Source organism: Lottia gigantea (assembly GCF_000327385.1).
Source record: "Lottia gigantea unplaced genomic scaffold LOTGIsca_23, whole genome shotgun sequence".
NCBI lineage: Eukaryota > Metazoa > Mollusca > Gastropoda > Lottiidae > Lottia > Lottia gigantea.
The window spans coordinates 318,536-336,023 of NW_008708645.1; the positions used below are offsets into that span (position 1 = coordinate 318,536).

Genomic DNA, 17,488 nt, shown 5'->3' on the forward strand with positions numbered 1-17,488 from the left:
TTGGCTTTGCTAAAAAATTCCCGTTTCTGAGACTAAAGTATGATTGGTGAAAAAAATGGCCTACCTGCCCGCTTTTGCTTTAATTGGTGGCAACGCTTGAAGCCAGCTTTATCTCGTTTCGCAATATGGGGCATTCTTTCCTGTCTTACTGGTCTAAATGGTAGACTTGTACATCACCAGTTGTCAATAACATGCGATTTGGTGATCAAGGCTAAAATCGTTCGGGAACCAGTTAAACTCAGTGTAAAAGCTTTACTTTACAATTTTTAGTAGAAAAACGGTTACTATCAAGGGCCAAATGAAAGCTTGCTGCAAGCCGGCTTTCTCTTTATTAAGTGGAAACACAAAAGTTAGCTTTACTTTACAGTTCTCAGTGGAAACACAGTTATACAGGTGTAGAAAAACCTTCCTGCTGCAGCTGCTCTTAAATGTGTGTTAAATATTATTAGTTTTGAGTAGGTTATATAACCTTTATTTAATCAAATTTAATACTAAATTGTTCTATTTATAGTATCAAATATTCTGGAAATCCATTGAGGCAAGATATACTAAATTAATATCCAGATAAATTCATGGTATTTAGGTTTAATATATTCCAAATAATCTTATGGTGAACTATATTCAGATTAACTTCTTGTTTATTATATTATAGATAACTTCTTGTTTACTATATTCGAGATAACCTTTTGTTTACTATATTCGAGATAACCTTTTGTTTACTATATTCTAGATAACCTCTTGTTTACTATTGTTTACTATATTCTAGTTAATCTCTTGTTTATCATATTCTAGATAACTTCTTGTTTACTATATTCTAGATAACCTCTTGTTTACTACATTCTAGATAACCTCTTGTTTATCATATTCTAGATAACCTCTTGTTTATCATATTCTAGAAAACCTCTTGTTTATCATATTCTAGATAACCTCTTGTTTATCATATTCTAGAAAACCTCTTGTTTATCATATTCTAGATAACCTCTTGTTTATGATTCTAGATAACCTCTTGTTTACTATACTCTAGATAACCTCTTGTTTACTACATTCTAGATAACCTCTTGTTTATCATATTCTAGATAACCTCTTGTTTATCATATTCTAGAAAACCTCTTGTTTATCATATTCTAGATAATCTCTTGTTTATCATATTCTAGAAAACCTCTTGTTTATCATATTCTAGATAACCTCTTGTTTATCATATTCTAGAAAACCTCTTGTTTATCATATTCTAGATAACCTCTTGTTTATGATTCTAGATAACTGCTTGTTTACTATACTCTAGATAACCTCTTGTTTACTACATTCTAGATAACCTCTTGTTTATCATATTCTAGATAACCTCTTGTTTATCATATTCTAGATAACCTCTTGTTGATCATATTCTAGATAACTGCTTGTTTACTATACTCTAGATAACCTCTTGTTTACTTCATTCTAGATAACCTTGTTTATCATATTCTAGATAACCTCTTGTTGATCATATTCTAGATAACCCTCTTTTTTACTATATTCTGGATAACTTCTTGTTTAGTATATTTTAGATAACTCTATTCTAGATCACATCTTGTATACTATATTCTAGAGTAGTATAATTCTAGATTCCTTTATGATTTCCTATGTTTCAGATGATATGCTAAGCTTTTAAAGATAAGGAACATCTTCTTATAATTTGGCAAACCTTTCACATCAATACTTGTAGTACAGATAAGCATCATCTAAGATAGTTATAGATCAGCCCAGGTATTCTCGAAACGATCTTAGCGCTAGAACATCCTAGAATCAATGTTAAAAGATAAGAACCTAGGACATCCTAGCGCAAAGATTGTTTGAGAATACATATTCAGTTGTCTGAAGATCGCATAGCTTGAAACTCTCAGTAACAACATTTTTTTTCAGTTTCTGTTTTAATATTTCTAATTCCTAAATCATTTATAAAATTTTGGATTGTTCTTTCCTGTATAATTTTAGTAGTTAAACTACCTAACATCTTAGTACTTGTTGAATGCTGATTGATGTTTAACTTCAAATATCCTAGGACTATTATTTATAGTACCAGTACATTAACTTATCATCATCAAATCTTAATTCTAGCCTAGACTTCTACATCATTCAATAGCCCCTTTTACACTAGATGGCTATAAAGCGTTCCGGAATAGGCTGGGATAAAATGTGCCTCATTACATTACAGTAAAGTCAATTGGTTAATCAGTGTAAATGAAAAGCGTTCTCGGCACGGTTATCTGTGGAACTCTTCTTGAAGAAGTTAAAATTAACCCTTGTAGTCACCATGATGTAATTGGAGAATAATGAATAATGACGAAATTCCGTGGGAAAAGGTGAAGGTTGCTTGTGAGGCATGAGCAGTAAAGCATTCTCGCAACGGTGAATGTAAAAGGGGTTAATAGTACTGCCAAAACACAGAATGAAAACTTTCAGACAGAGAGAGTAACAAATTCCTGTTACAAGTGGAATCAAATGAACAATCCAAGCATCGCTCTAGATTAAATCAACTCTTAAAGAATGGCAAACTCGACCTAACTATCTGTTATGTGTTTTTGATATCAAACACATAAAACACATCCAAGGAAATTATCTAACAATCGTTATCATTGTAAAAAAAGTCAAGGTACACCCACTCATACTGGCAAACAGCCATTTCTACCTTGATATATATCTTATATACTATTAGAGATATCAATTTGATGGTATTTGTATTAGTGTGAATTAAGCAATAATATTTTTGATAAATCTTAATTTTAAGAACAAGTTATATGGATATACTACTTCAAGTTTTATTACATACTACGTTTTGAAACACATACAGGTAACGTTATCAAGTAAAATGATTAACCACCAAACAACACAAGATATATAGGTATATCAATAAAAACCATAAAGGGATATAACAATAACAATCATGATTAAAGATGTACCTATAATAACAACAGAGGATTGATAAAAGAAAATTATTTGAAGCCAAAAACTGTAAAATCTTAATTTGTCATTTCAAAAACCCTGAATGTCTTTTAATACAAATAAATTTATATTTCTATATCACTCTACAGTATTCTATAGAAAAACTACTGATAAAATAGTGCTCAATACATCATTAGCTGTATAATTTATAGTTAATCCAAATAATGTGGATACTCTTGTAAAAAAAATTGAAATGGGGATCAGCGGCATCTTCATTAGCCTAGACTATTGAATGATCATCATTTTATGAAGCTATATTGGATTCATACCATGAGAAGAATGTTGGAATGTTACTTAACAACTACCACAGAAAGTTGAACATTTCATGTTTGTCTGTCTCTGAGGATGGGTAACTTTGCGCTCAAATACCTTGTGCTAGTACCAGCGAACTTATACATAATTCTTATTTCCTTAAAAATAATAAAACTGGCCAAACGTTTCTCATGACCTACAAACTTTCAGTTGGTAACCAATACCGTATTTACCTAAATTCATCTTAAAAAGTGACGTGCAATACAAAAGGGAAATTAAGAACATGTTACAGAAAGAGCTGGGTATTGATTACCAAATTCAGATTGATTATCAATGGCAGACTACCGATTAATAATCAAAATCATTCAATTGAGAAACCCTGTACTAAATTAGAAACATGCCAAAATTCTGAATTTCATGGGTAATTTTTGAATTATAGAAGTATATTCTTGCTTTGATCAGTTATTATAGTTTATTGTGGGTATGTGCCGAAGGGAAACTATGTGGAAGAGATTACTACTTGTTAACGTGTACAGTAGAGAAAATGTAACTTTGACATTTAATCTATTATGAAATTTGATAATCAATGATCGAAATTATAATTTTCCAGCGATGATAATCGATTATTTCAATCATTATACCCAGCCCTTGTTACAGACTCATTTTAAATAATGTTACCATATAGTAGATGGCAAAAATAGACCAACTTCAAATCACTTTAATCTACTCGACCATTCCATGGAAGACTAGCTGATTTTGCCAATAGAAATCTTCAAGACCAAAACAGGAAGAGATTTGTACAATCTTAAAGTCCATCTTTGTTCAATATACTTAGGTCTCAGAAATTGTTCAGCTATGCCAATAAGTTAAAGTGTTCACAGCTTACTGTCGAAATTTGAGTCTTCTTAAAGTGATAATACGTCTTAGAATTAACATAAAATTGAAGAATTTTAAACTTGGCGAATAAAAGCCAGTAGATATACCTGGTGTCTTAAATAACAGAACATTATCCTTATATAATCTGATAAATCCAAAAAACTTAATAATTATCAATAAACATGCAATTAACTATTGAAATATGCTTAATATCATGATTAAGTGTTTTTCAATAATTACTTAGTTTTATGAATTTACCAATTTTCCAGATTTTACAGGGATTCTGTTGTAACTTTATGACACCATTTTGCCTCATTTAATGGTCCTCAGGGGCCAAACAAAGACAATGGGTCCCCCTCAGATGTCCAGTTCTTTATCTTTGTACATGATACTACACTCTGCAATTGGTACCAGGTCCATTTGACCAAACTGCTCCTGTTTGCTGCTTTAGTAGATTTGTTTTTCCCTTTTTGTTTTTATCACTTTTTGGTCTAGGTTTAGAATTTTAATGTCTGAAATTTTCATTACTATCAGATCAATGGAAATACAAAGATTTTTAGAAACGGAAGAACTTTTGTGAAAAAAGTTATTTTCTGCACATGTGTTCAATAAATTGTGCAGTGGGCTGCTCTCAATTTGCTTCAATATGAGTCGATTTCCGTGATTAATCAAGTAAAAAGAATAGGTATAAATGAGTTATCTCCCATGAAAGACTGCAGCAAGCACTAAAACAATAATTTTTTAAATCAAATTTTTGTATATTTAGTAGTTAATTTATATACTGACTAAAACTGAATAGTATAGTCAAATGACATGTTTGACCATAATGCACTCTATTTTATTCGAAATTTTTTTCCATATTTTACAGTCAAACTTCTACAAACAGACACACATATTCTTTGTTATCCTTCAATCAACAGCCAGTAGTTAATACTTTAATAACATCTTAGACATTGTAAAACTAATACAGTAGATAGTATTAGTTAAATAGGGTCACATACATGTGCTATGCCACTATCTTATATCATATTGATCATGGGTCGGAAAACCTGACATCCTGTGTCCCCCCCGCAAACGGTCAAGCTTGGTTAAGTAGAATGTCTGTAATGGACGTAAAATAGGCACAATTAAGGATCTGAGAACATCAAAAAGTGCCGAAATTTTGTGCCTGCGGCGCACTATTTGAGCAATTTATGGTCGAGTGACAGGAAGACCATTCGTTTTGGGACATAACTCCACTCAGCCTCTGTCGTAGGCACCCACTGGATGACTGGAAAACTCAGTAACATGCAAGGGGGGGCAGTATTGGGTGGATTATGAAAATTATATTTGTACTGTTAATACAGTGGTATGCTTGTTTCTTAGCACAAGTTATAATACCTATTACACATCAAATCCATATTTAAATACAATCAATTGCAGTATAGATAGACAGTTATTACTGAAAACTGTCATATTGAAGCCCTACCATTGATTAAATCAGTTGAGAAGTCAGAAGAGAAGAACTCTTACATAAAGGTATGAAGGACCAGATTCTCATCATTTTAGACCAATTACCTACTGAGGTACATTCATATCTAGCTGAGCGAAGATTTCGGACAAATTCTAAAATGTTTACTTGAGAATAAACCAAGTTGAAATCTTATTTCTTATTCCATTGAGTGATTAGTCATACCCTCTAAATACTTTCCCTTTAATACCCTTGAAAGTATAATGGACTGCTTACGTTTATGTCTTGACAATATCCGGACGAGCAAAAATATCTGTGTTTGACTATAGCTTTGTGCATTGTTTACAAAACAAAACACAAAAAGGATTAAATTGAAGTCTGTTTGAAAATGACATGACATTCTGAGTATTTATGACCTTTGTCCCTCCTGCTACTACCAATCAACAAGAAATACCATGATCAGAACGAGTTTGGAAGAATGAAGGAGATCGAGTAACTCACGCCACACCATCCAGGGCCGAGTTTCACCGCCATGTCATTCGACCCGATCAGATCTAACGAAGCATCAACAACCAAACCAACAACACAGAATCATCCAATTTGATCCAATCCCACTACCAACTACTACGACTACCAACAACTACCTAGTTTGCGATATCAGCATCCGCTGGAAGCGAACGTTAACTTGTCATCTACCTACCTGTGCCTGCTACAGTAAAACATGGTAGAAATATGTAATAATTTCTGAGATAAGGACTGTTTGTGAATTAAAATAATTAGTTGGGCTCACTCCATACAGTTTTATTAATGAGTAATCAAATTATAATGAAAGTGGTTACCTTGACAACATCTGGACCAGTTATAAATAAATAGGATGTGTCCTGAAATATAAAACAAGTACAAAATTTTAGGTAAGTAAATCTTAAAGTGATTGTAAAGAGTTTTTCTATCCTTTTTTATGTGTAGTTTTTAATGTAGAGTATGTGGTGTGATGTACGATGCGGGATGATCAATACAGTAGAAAATAGAAGAAGTGAACACACGATGTACGGGTCAGGACACAATTTACTTCTACTATTTTCTACTGTATTGATAATCCCGCATCGTACACAGTACATCGTCTATTTCCACCTTATGTGGGACACTATTCTTGTCCAAAGCCTGTGGTTCCTGCAATACTGGAAAGAGTTTACCAGAAATAAATGTCTTCAACATACAGAATAAATAAAATCAAAAATAAAACTTACTTTAACCATAAATGTGAAATCTGTAAGAGCTGGTGAATAGACAGCACCACCTTAAAAACAACAACAAAAGATAGCCTGTGATAGAATAGAAAACAGCCACATGGTAGCTCTCTCAATCCAAATATAAAACAGTCTAGAAATATTTCAAAACAAGTTATTTTGTTGAAAAATCAACCTGAAACACTAATCAATGAAAATATCAAAGAAAGGATCATTTGAAAAAATCTTATGGCAAAGAATTTGCTCTTTGTACCTAATTGAACACTTTTCATTTTTACTAAAGCTGTAAAGCATTACATTTCAAGTCAAGACAAGGCTTCCAATAAAATGTGCCCATTACAGTTCTCAACACACCTCTGTAGTTATGAAGGTCGCTTATAAGGCATGCACAGTAAACTGTTCTGAAAAGTGTTATCTTTTGTATTACACCAATTTAGAAAATCCCTTCCGAGATTCTCAGAGCACTTCCCATTTCACAAAATTCATCAGTTTTGCAATAAGAACATAATGATATGATTAAGAATACATGATAATTCATTAGAAACACCAATTAATCAAAGAGTTTGCTTAATTAGATAATGAAAAAGGAAACCCATCTTTACTAAACTTGGGAGGGACAACACAAATAATACAAATAAAAGATAGCTTGCCAGGCAAGGTAACATACACCCACTGGCAGCTGTTAGAAATGATAAAACAGTCTTTAGTGACTAAAGTATGAATTTTCTCATATTTAAGAAATTTTATTAGTTTGAATTCAATTACATATATATATATGCCAGTTATTTATGCTGAGTAATTCCACAAAATTTTAAAAATCAATATCAATAACCCAAATACATCAAATTTCATTTTCAAATTCCATTCATTCATGAAATCTGTGGTCTCTATAGTGTCCATGAACAAATTTTAAAGCATTTTATCTAAGTCATGGGCTATAACTCAAAAACTGTTCATCGAAAAATCATCAAGTTCAAACCTATCCAAGATCTCATCAATATAAATGATCAAACCAAATTTCATTAAAATCAGTTGAAAACTGAAGTATCTATTCGATCTATTGTGTTCACAAGAAAATTTTGACACGTTTTTCGTAAGTCAAGAGCAATAACCATTTATCGAAAGATAAGTCATATTTGAACTTGACCAGACTCTCATAAATATACATTATACATCAAGTTAGAAGTAATCAGACATTCTGAGTAATCATAACAGATATCTGAGTACAGTATACTCTGTGATATGAGACATTCTGAGTAATCCGACATTCTGAGTAATCAGACAATCTGAGTAATCAGACATTGTAATAATAATATATATCTGATTACAGTATACTCTGTGATATGAGACATTCTGAGTAATCAGACAATCTGAGTAATCAGACATTTGTAATAATAATAGATATCTGAGTACAGTATACTCCGTTATATGAGACATTCCGAGTAATCAGACATTCTGAGTAATCAAACATTCGCATTAATAATAGATATCTGAGTACAGTATACTCTGTGATATGAGACAATCTGAGTAATGTGACATTCTGAGTATTTTTACGTCTTTTTTGGTGCCAATTGACTTACTTCTTATGTCAGTTTAAAAGACATCTATCATTTTTACAATGTTTGATTGTCCTGCGAAGCGTGATTTGTCTCTGAATATGAAACAACAAATTATTGGAGATTATGGAAAGGTATCATGCCCAACACAGAAAGATTAAACTATTAAATTTGGTTTAGATCAAACAACAATAAGTACCATTATAAAACATGAAAAAGAATTTCAAAAAATGAGCATTCCACTAAAAAGCGTATGTAGAGTAGCTCAAAATATGTACAATTAAATAATAGTAACGTATACAACTGAATTGTCTTTAATTATTGTCTTGCATCGAAAGGTACTGTAGTACAGGGTTTATCAAGTAAATAAGCTGAAGTGCCACTTTCATTGTTTGGAATTGGTAAAGCGGTAAGCACAGAAATGTGATGCAATATGTTTGTTATGAAAAGGCTGGACGATATGCTTGTGCTCATATGCTGTTGACCGTGAAAATTACTTGTTGTATTTGGTAGGCCTTGAATCAAGAATACCAATCGTGCGCCATTTTGTATGCAGTGATGCGCAACAATGACCACCAGTTGCGAATCTTATTTGGGTCACTGGGCTATATATAGTAACATGTAACACATGTTAAAAAATCTCAAAACTTTGAAAACTCTGACAATCCAACATGTTTTCCAGATTACTGTATACTGTATTTGGATTGAAGAAATATACAATTTCTACTTACCAGCACATGGTCCCATAATCAATGAGATCTGTGGAATAACTCCTGATGCATTAACATTTCTCTACAACATACATTCATTAAAAACATTTCTCCATAATACTAATAAGATAGCTTGTCAGGCAAGGTAATATGCGCCCATTGGCAGTTTTGTTTTTTGAATGAAAATATTTGGCAATATAGTAACAATCACCAGTATGAAATATTCAACCTTCAGTTTAACACTTCTTTTGAATTTTTTAGGGTGATACTGTATAATTAAACCAAGTTTTGCAAAATCCAGTAAAAATCAGGCTTTTAGCGTTTAAGAGCTAAAATCTGAAAGCTTTTTCAAAAAACGAGATCAATAACTCAATCCATGGTTGATAATAAATAATTTCACCAAGTTTCTTTAAAATTCGTCAAGAATTGAACCTTCTAGAGTGTTTACAAGCTAAAAACTGAAAACATTTTAAAGAACAAGAGCAATAACTCATACTAAATATTTTTCAATTTTCTGGATTTCTGGGTTCATTCGTGCATGATATCAAATAATCAAGTTTCGTCAAAACTGTTAATAATTGTCCCTTCTAGAGTGTTTACGAGCTAAATATTGAACGTGTTTTCAAGAACAAGGGTAATAACTCATACTAAATATTTTTCGATTCTTCTGATTTTCAATAGAGTTCATCCTTGGGTGATTACAATTACGAACACTCATACCAAGTTTTGTCAAAATCTTTCGAGAAATATGTCTCGTAGAGTGTTTAAGAGCAATTGTGGACTCACCGACGGACAGCCGAACATGGGTCACTGCAATATACGCTCTCATTATCATGTTGGCGTGTAAAAATCCATAGATATCTTTGGGTCCCATTTAGCTTAAGGGTGTTTGATTCACAATTATAATATTGTGATATCATATATCATATATCAATATACAATACCTGTTTATAAAGGCCTATAATTGATAAAGATAGCTTAACAGGCAAGGTAATATACGCCCACTGGCAGCTTTGATTTTGAACATAAATATTTAGCAGTACAGTAACAATCACCAGTATGAAATATTCAACCTTCAGTCATACACTTCTTCTGAACTCTTTAGGGCGATACTGAATAATATTGAGTGCGAGTTATTGCCCTAGTTCTTGAAAACGTGTTCAATCTTAAGCACGTGTCTAGAAGACAAATATTCAATCTTCAGCGCAATAATGAATAATAAAACCAAGTTTTGTCAAAATGCGGCAAGAATCATGCCTACTAGAGTTTTTATGAGCTACAAATTGAACGAGTTTTCAAGATCATGGGCAATAACTCATACTAAATATTTTTATTTTTTATGATTTTCAATAGGCTTTATCCTTGGGTGATAACAAACACTCAAGCCAAATTTTGTTAAAAACCGTCAATAATAGTGCCTTCTAGAGTGTTCACAAGCTAAAAAATTGAACGCCTTTTCAAGAATAAGGGCAAATTTCGTTAAAATCCATCAAGAATTGTCCATTCCAGCTGTGTTTACCAACTAAAATTTGAACATGTTTTCAAGAACAAGGCAATAACACATACTAAATATTTTTCAGTTTTTCTGTTTTTCAATACGGTTTCGTCAAAATCTGTCAATAATCGTGCCTTCTAGAGTGTTTACAAGCTAAAATTGAACGTGTTTTCAAGAACAAGGGCAATAACTCATACTAAATAGTTTTCAATTTTTCTGATTTTCGATAGGGTTTATCCTTGGGCGATTACAAACATTCATACCAAGTTTCATCAAAATCCGTTGTGAATTGCACCTTCTAGAATGTTTACGAGCGTTTCAAGAACAAGGGCAATAACTCATAGTAAATATTTTTCGATTCATCTGATTTTCAATAGAGTTCATCCTTGGGTGATTACAAACAACTATACCAAGTTTTGTCGAAATCAGTGAAGAATTGTGCCTTGTAGAGTGTTTATGAGCAATTGTGTACGGACGGACCGACAGAAAGAGGTGACAGCAATAATGTGGGCGCATAATAGGAGAAAATGGAAACTATAATACCTGAAAGATATCAGCATATCCTGCCAGAGATTCCACTCCTTCCTGAATTCTGGCACCACCAGAATCATTTAAGCCAATAACTGGTGCCCCTACTAGCATAGCCTGGTCCATTACCTTTAAACACAAAGTTCTTATGAGTTAAAGGGGCATGTTCGCCATCCCTTTGGCCAATCATACTTAGTCTCCGAAATGGAAATCTAGTTGTGTTCACAGCTTACTGTCGAAATTTGAGCCTTCAAATCCATGTGTGTCCAGAATTAACCATGTTCGCAAGTTAAATAGACGACATTTCTTGAGACGCTGTCATATATAGAAGAGACATCTATAGAAATAGAAAGTGAAATTCTTAGTTTGAGATATTTTTAAAGGAATTTTGGGATTTCGTACATTTCTAGTACTTCTGAAGACTATTTATATGTTTCCATGACCCAAATCAACCCCAGAAAACGAAGAACCTGTCCCTCCTTCCAAGATATTAACTTATCAAGTGTGCTTTCATAGAATAATTCCAAAAATGTTTATAATCACTGCTTTTTTGTTTGTTACCATGGAAACCAGTAATCACATTTCCTACCTTGCATATCTTTTTGGCATGAGCACCAGATAAACTACCTCCAAATACAGTAAAATCCTGAAAAGGAAATACACATAATCTTTGTTAGACATATAGAAGCAGGAAGGTAAACATTAAGAACATTTATTACATACTACGTTTTAAAACACATACAGGTAACGTTATTAAGTAAAATCATTTGATCATATCACTTGTGTTTAGAAACGTAGTATGTAATAAAACTAGAAGTAATATATCCATATAACTTGTGTTCTTTAGGAAATACACATTCAATGATTGTGCCAGTACTCACAAACTACAAACTTGTATATAGTAATATTTATAGCACAAAGCTTTCAAGAATTAGCAAAAATAATTTAAACTGCTGTTAGTAAAAAACTTGATGTTTAATAAAAATTACCTGACTAAATACAAAGACCAATCTACCATTAATTTTACCTCGACCGGTTACTACACTATCACCAGGGTACTGTAGAACAGAAAATGACATTACAAAAGTGACAAGGTAACATACGTCCACTGGGAGCTGTCAGACACAATAATACAGTTTTTAGTGACTCATTTCAAAGATCTTCTTAAAGGAATACTATGTCTAAGAATAAACATAAAATTTAAGAATTTTAATCTTAGCCAATAAGAGCATTAAACTCATCAGTAGATAAACCTGGTGTCATAAATAACATAACAGTATCCTTATATAATCTGATAAATCAAAAAAACTTAGTAATTATCCATAAACATGCAATTAACTATTGAAATATGCTTAATATTATGATTAAGCGTTTTTCAATAGTTACCTGGTTTTATAAATTTTCCAATTTTCCAGATTTTACATGGATTCTGTTGTAACTTTATGACACCAGGTAAGTTCACTGATGAATATATACTCCATTCTTGAGAACTTAAATTCTATGTTCATTTTAAGACGTATTATCATTTTAACACATTTGTAGTTTACTGTCAGATATTTATGCTGAATTTTTCCACAGTATTTTTTATTTTATAAGTCATTTTTCTGCTCGTAGGCATTGAACAATCATCATTTTATGAAGCCATATTTGATTCCTACAATGAGAAGAATGTTGGAATTTTACTTAAAAGTGTGGGCACACAAGCAGTCTTGGTCAGAGATTTTTGTTGCCAATTAGAGTCACAAGTTAAATCATGCCTGTGTCCGTGCTTCCACAACAAGATTCTCGAGTTATAAGATTTATAATATCAAACAAGTTTTATAATTGTCTCCGATAGTTTTATCGTCTGCAAGACAGACCGTCATCATCCAATCAGATTCATTTCCTTTCAATTGCATGGTCAGAACGTGATTATTGACATGGTGGACAGGAGATCGGCAACCAAAAATCTGCGACCAAGACTGTCTGTGTGCCCGCACCTTTAGCAACTACCAAGGAAAGAGACATCAACTAACATTTCATGTGTGTCTGTCCCTAAGGACGGGGTCCTTTGTGCTCTTGAAACATGTTGGACTTTAGGACTATTTAGGTTTTTCTATAGCAGATTATTTTTTGGATTGTTTACACATTACATGTGGGCGTATAAAAACTCACCATATTCTATTCCACAGTGACCTTAGGAAGCATTGCAAAAATTCAGATGCATTCTAATTCATGAATAAATGGTAATCTATCAGTCATAGTTAGGAGAAGATATAGGGCTGGGTTATATACCGGTATGACGATAAATACCGGTATGGAAATTCATACCGTTAGTAATACCGTCTGATGATTAAAATATCGAAATAACGTTCTTTTAATTAATGCAATATAAATACCCTTAACAATAACAGATTCACTGCAAACACTGTTTTGTCATAACATGTTTCTGTTGTTACTAAAAACAGACCGATCAACATCCGCCATGCCTTTTACTTTCACTTTTTTTTGTGAAACCGATAGACCTAGCCGATACGCTAGGCCTAGATCTAATTACCAATATAGGATGATATTGATGGTACGGTTCCGAGAATTTGGGTCAGTCAGTCTACTTTCAATAATATTATGCTGTGACCTTATGACCCATGAATCCGTTAAACGTGATGACACCGAATCAGTAAGCCCTATGGACTATATTAATAAAAAAAACCTGTGACGTTCTAAAACAAAACTAATTCCTGTTCAATGGATATTTAAAAGAAATCGAATTATACGGTAACAATGAAAGAAATATACCTGGCCAGCATATTTTTGGACTAAAATGAAAATTGATAAGATCTTGTTCTATTAAAAAACAATAAGTTATTTCCACACCCTTGTTATCAGGGTAAAAGCAAAAACACGGCGTTGGTAGAAAATCTCGATGTAGGTGCGTTGGTGCCAAAAAAGAACAGCACTAGTGATATATGGAACCAAAACAAAATATTATTATATATACCCATATCACGATATTATCAGCTCTAATATCGCGATATTGCTTTTGACCAATATTGCCCAGCCCTAAGAAGATATCTGCTCTCAATATTAATATGTAGAATACATACCTTTTCTTTCTGCATATTAAAATCAGTACAATCATGTTCCATAAACATATCATATTCAACAAATGATTGAGGATCTAGTAACAATTGAATTCTCTCCCTTGCTGTTAACTTTCCCTAAAACAGATACAAACATTAATCTAATGTTTTTGTCGCAAATGTCTGATGAAAGTTGTTGGCATAATTGGATTAATTGGAATTTCATTCACTACAATAATTGTAAATCACTGATCATTAGTTTTAATAAATGAAATCATATTTAAAGAAAAATATTGTGAGTACATTTTATCTGAAAAAAATCTCTCTAAATTCATGAATTAGCATCCCTTTTGATAAATTGTTTTATCTGTGGCAAATTAGCTGACTCTTGACTAATTTGTAATGGATTTTGTCAAGTTTGAACAAGACAGTGTTAACATAAATTGATTTCTTGCAATGAAACGAAAGTAGACATTCCACCATTTTGTTTACACGAAATTAGCATACATCCCAAAAGGTCCTGGTGCTATGAAATTTAGCATTCTCTAGGTACATTTTTTAGAAACCTCACTGGTACTGAGAGTAAATACGATCATGTGTGGTACGGATGGCAATTAAGGTGTGGAAAGTAGGGTGTACCAGTTATAAAGTGTATAAAAATCAACAAGACGTACTGATACAACTATATGATGTACGGGTGGTAAGTAAAGATTGTGGGTGGTAATACACTGTGTACGGATGGATGCATGGGTCACATTGGTGACGACAACATATGACCCCCATTTCATGTGAGCGTATAACCCAAGGGGTTTAAACACGAAATAGCAATAGGTTCGGCCATCGATGACCGTCAATTGCAAACAAACAGAACATCAGAGTATTCACTGTAAAACTCCCTGGAATTGACTGACATCGTTCCAGCTCAATTCCAGTACAAACCTTCATCGTTGAGCCAATGGGAGTCACGTGACTCTAGTTACTATATATTCCTCTGATTGCTTCTATGCTTATTTTTTTTTCTTTTTTTTTTTCAGGTCTTCGAGTTTTCCAACAGATAACAGATAATCGAACCAAACCAAACCAAACCAACGACTACCATTCGACTACCAATCAACAAGAAATACCATGATCAGAACGAGTTTGGAAGAATGAAAGAGACCGAGTAACTCACGCCACACCATCCAGGGCCGAGTTTCACCGCCATGTCATTCGACCCGACCAGATCTAACAAAGAATCAACAACCAAACCAACAACACCGAATCATCCAATTTGATCCAATCCAACTACCAACTACTACGACTACCAACAACTACCTAGTTTGCGATATCAGCATCCGCTGGAAGCGAACGTTAACTTGTCATCTACCTACCTCTATGCTTATTGGCCTACCTTTTGATGTTGTTTGGCAATTCTTTTCTGCCCACCACCGAGGAGTGCTCTTTCTCGCTTGTCCTCGATCCTACGTTTAACTTCGAGTGTATGTTCTGTACTGCCAGCTACAGCCGCATAACTTCGAGCCAAGGTGTTCCGCGTTTGCAAGGTTTTAAAGTGCTGTTTGTTGACATTTTGTAATAGAAATCTGGAAAAGGCTAACCGGGATGCCATGTTTGATTCCACAGTGACCTTAACACTATTTCGATTATCCAGACGGATTTTGAAGTGAACACGACAAGGATTTGCAAATAAGACTCTTTAATTACGACAAAAGGTGAAGGTCGCGTCCTTCACATTACCAGCATTCGTTCGGTTTCTCACATATAACATTAACGTAACCACACCACCCTTTATCTCTACATTGCTTAGATTAATCATTGAATATTCAATGTAACAATCTATTTTAGTCGAAAATTACGGGAATTTATTTCCCCATTGTATTTCTAAAATAATTAGTGCGAGGGCCGAGGGTAAACTGTAGCATATGTGCAAGGGTACACAACAGAGCTATTCCAAGCGAACACAACAATAAAGTCATGAATGAATTTTTTGGTAAAAAAATTAAGGGTAACTTTGCTGTTAAAATAAGACGATAATGTTGGGCTTAAAATTGGATTAATAATTTGCATGTCAATTGTCTTATTATCGGGTCTATAGAAATACAAGGTTTAACTATATTTCTTTTGAAGTATAATCAGTTTCCGAAATTTCACATGATGAAAAAAGTAACAAACTTTGCAACAAAACATTTCAGAATGAAAATTCCCTCACTCAATCTTGCGTTAGGAAATCAAATTTCCAAATAGACTTCTAATAAATTTTTCGTCGGTTTGAATTTTCATCTGTTTGAATTTTTATCATCAAAGACAACCTATAACATTTGAGTATATGTTTCAGTCGATTCCAAAATGATTGACAAAAGGTTCTTCTGTAAGAAAAAGAGTCTGACAGTTACTCTCTGACTAGGCTACATTTCCTCTCATTTTACAGTGGTGTAACCTATTTTCGTGCATATAAGGATTCAACACCGAATTTCGTCAAAGTTAAAAAAAACAGAATTTTTCATTCATGTCTTAGATGTTTCCTCACAAAATAATTAAAATTGGTTTGTTTCGATTTTCTTAATGAATCCCTCACTTTTACCCATATTTCACCCATATTTCATGAGTAGCCAACTCAACAATTTTCTATAAATAAGTCGAGAAAAACACGTTGTATAGATAACCAGTGGTATCATTAACTAAGATAGTATCTATCTTTAATATCAATTAATAATAACTAGTGACAATTCCTGGAAAGAACCAAGATTTAACAAAAAAATAGTGACTGACAAAATAAGATACGTAGCGTGACTTATTGCTAAAAGTCATTGAAACAACATAAGAATATGGCCCACATTGTGTTCCATAGAATCCGCTAGTTGATCACGTGACTTCATTTGTTGGACTACATTCTAGCAGACGACACTCTGAACTCCAATTACAGCTTGGGATTATAAGGAAATTCGGCCGATAAAAAAAATGGTGACGTTTGTTAATAACTGAAACCTGTCATTTTGTATTTGTCAAAGTATACATTAATACATTTTACCTTGATTGAAACAACTGGATTCATTCTACTAGCTGATATTGTAGAGAATAACCCATGTTTATCAAAACAAACGCAAAGTCGCACATGTAATTTATTAATCATTTCCGGAGATGCACGAAAAATGGGTTAGCACGAAATTAGGTTACTTGACTGTAAATAAATATTCAAAATTAAATTTTCAACTGTAAGCTTATGTCAGTTGTTTAAGAATATCTTCGGGTCCATAGAAATATAAGGTTCAGTGATTTTACAAATGAAATATGCGCACTTCCCTTCAAGAAAATTCACACGAAAATGACCTCCTTAGCCGATCA

The 17,488-nt window shown here is 33.0% G+C and overlaps 1 protein-coding gene across 1 annotated transcript in view; it reads right to left on the minus strand.

The window, feature by feature from the left end:
- The window catches only part of LOTGIDRAFT_116228 (hypothetical protein), a gene marked incomplete at both ends in the record, with an annotated part of 52,696 nt that extends 36,941 nt beyond the window's left edge, over window positions 1-15,755 (minus strand). The window contains 8 exons of the mRNA XM_009054889.1: window positions 6,394-6,435; window positions 6,802-6,851; window positions 9,089-9,149; window positions 11,106-11,219; window positions 11,680-11,736; window positions 12,080-12,148; window positions 14,174-14,287; window positions 15,540-15,755. Of these exons, the coding sequence (XP_009053137.1) occupies window positions 6,394-6,435; window positions 6,802-6,851; window positions 9,089-9,149; window positions 11,106-11,219; window positions 11,680-11,736; window positions 12,080-12,148; window positions 14,174-14,287; window positions 15,540-15,755 (723 nt within the window). The remainder of the gene's footprint in view (window positions 1-6,393; window positions 6,436-6,801; window positions 6,852-9,088; window positions 9,150-11,105; window positions 11,220-11,679; window positions 11,737-12,079; window positions 12,149-14,173; window positions 14,288-15,539) is intronic.
- Window positions 15,756-17,488: the final 1,733 nt, after the last annotated feature.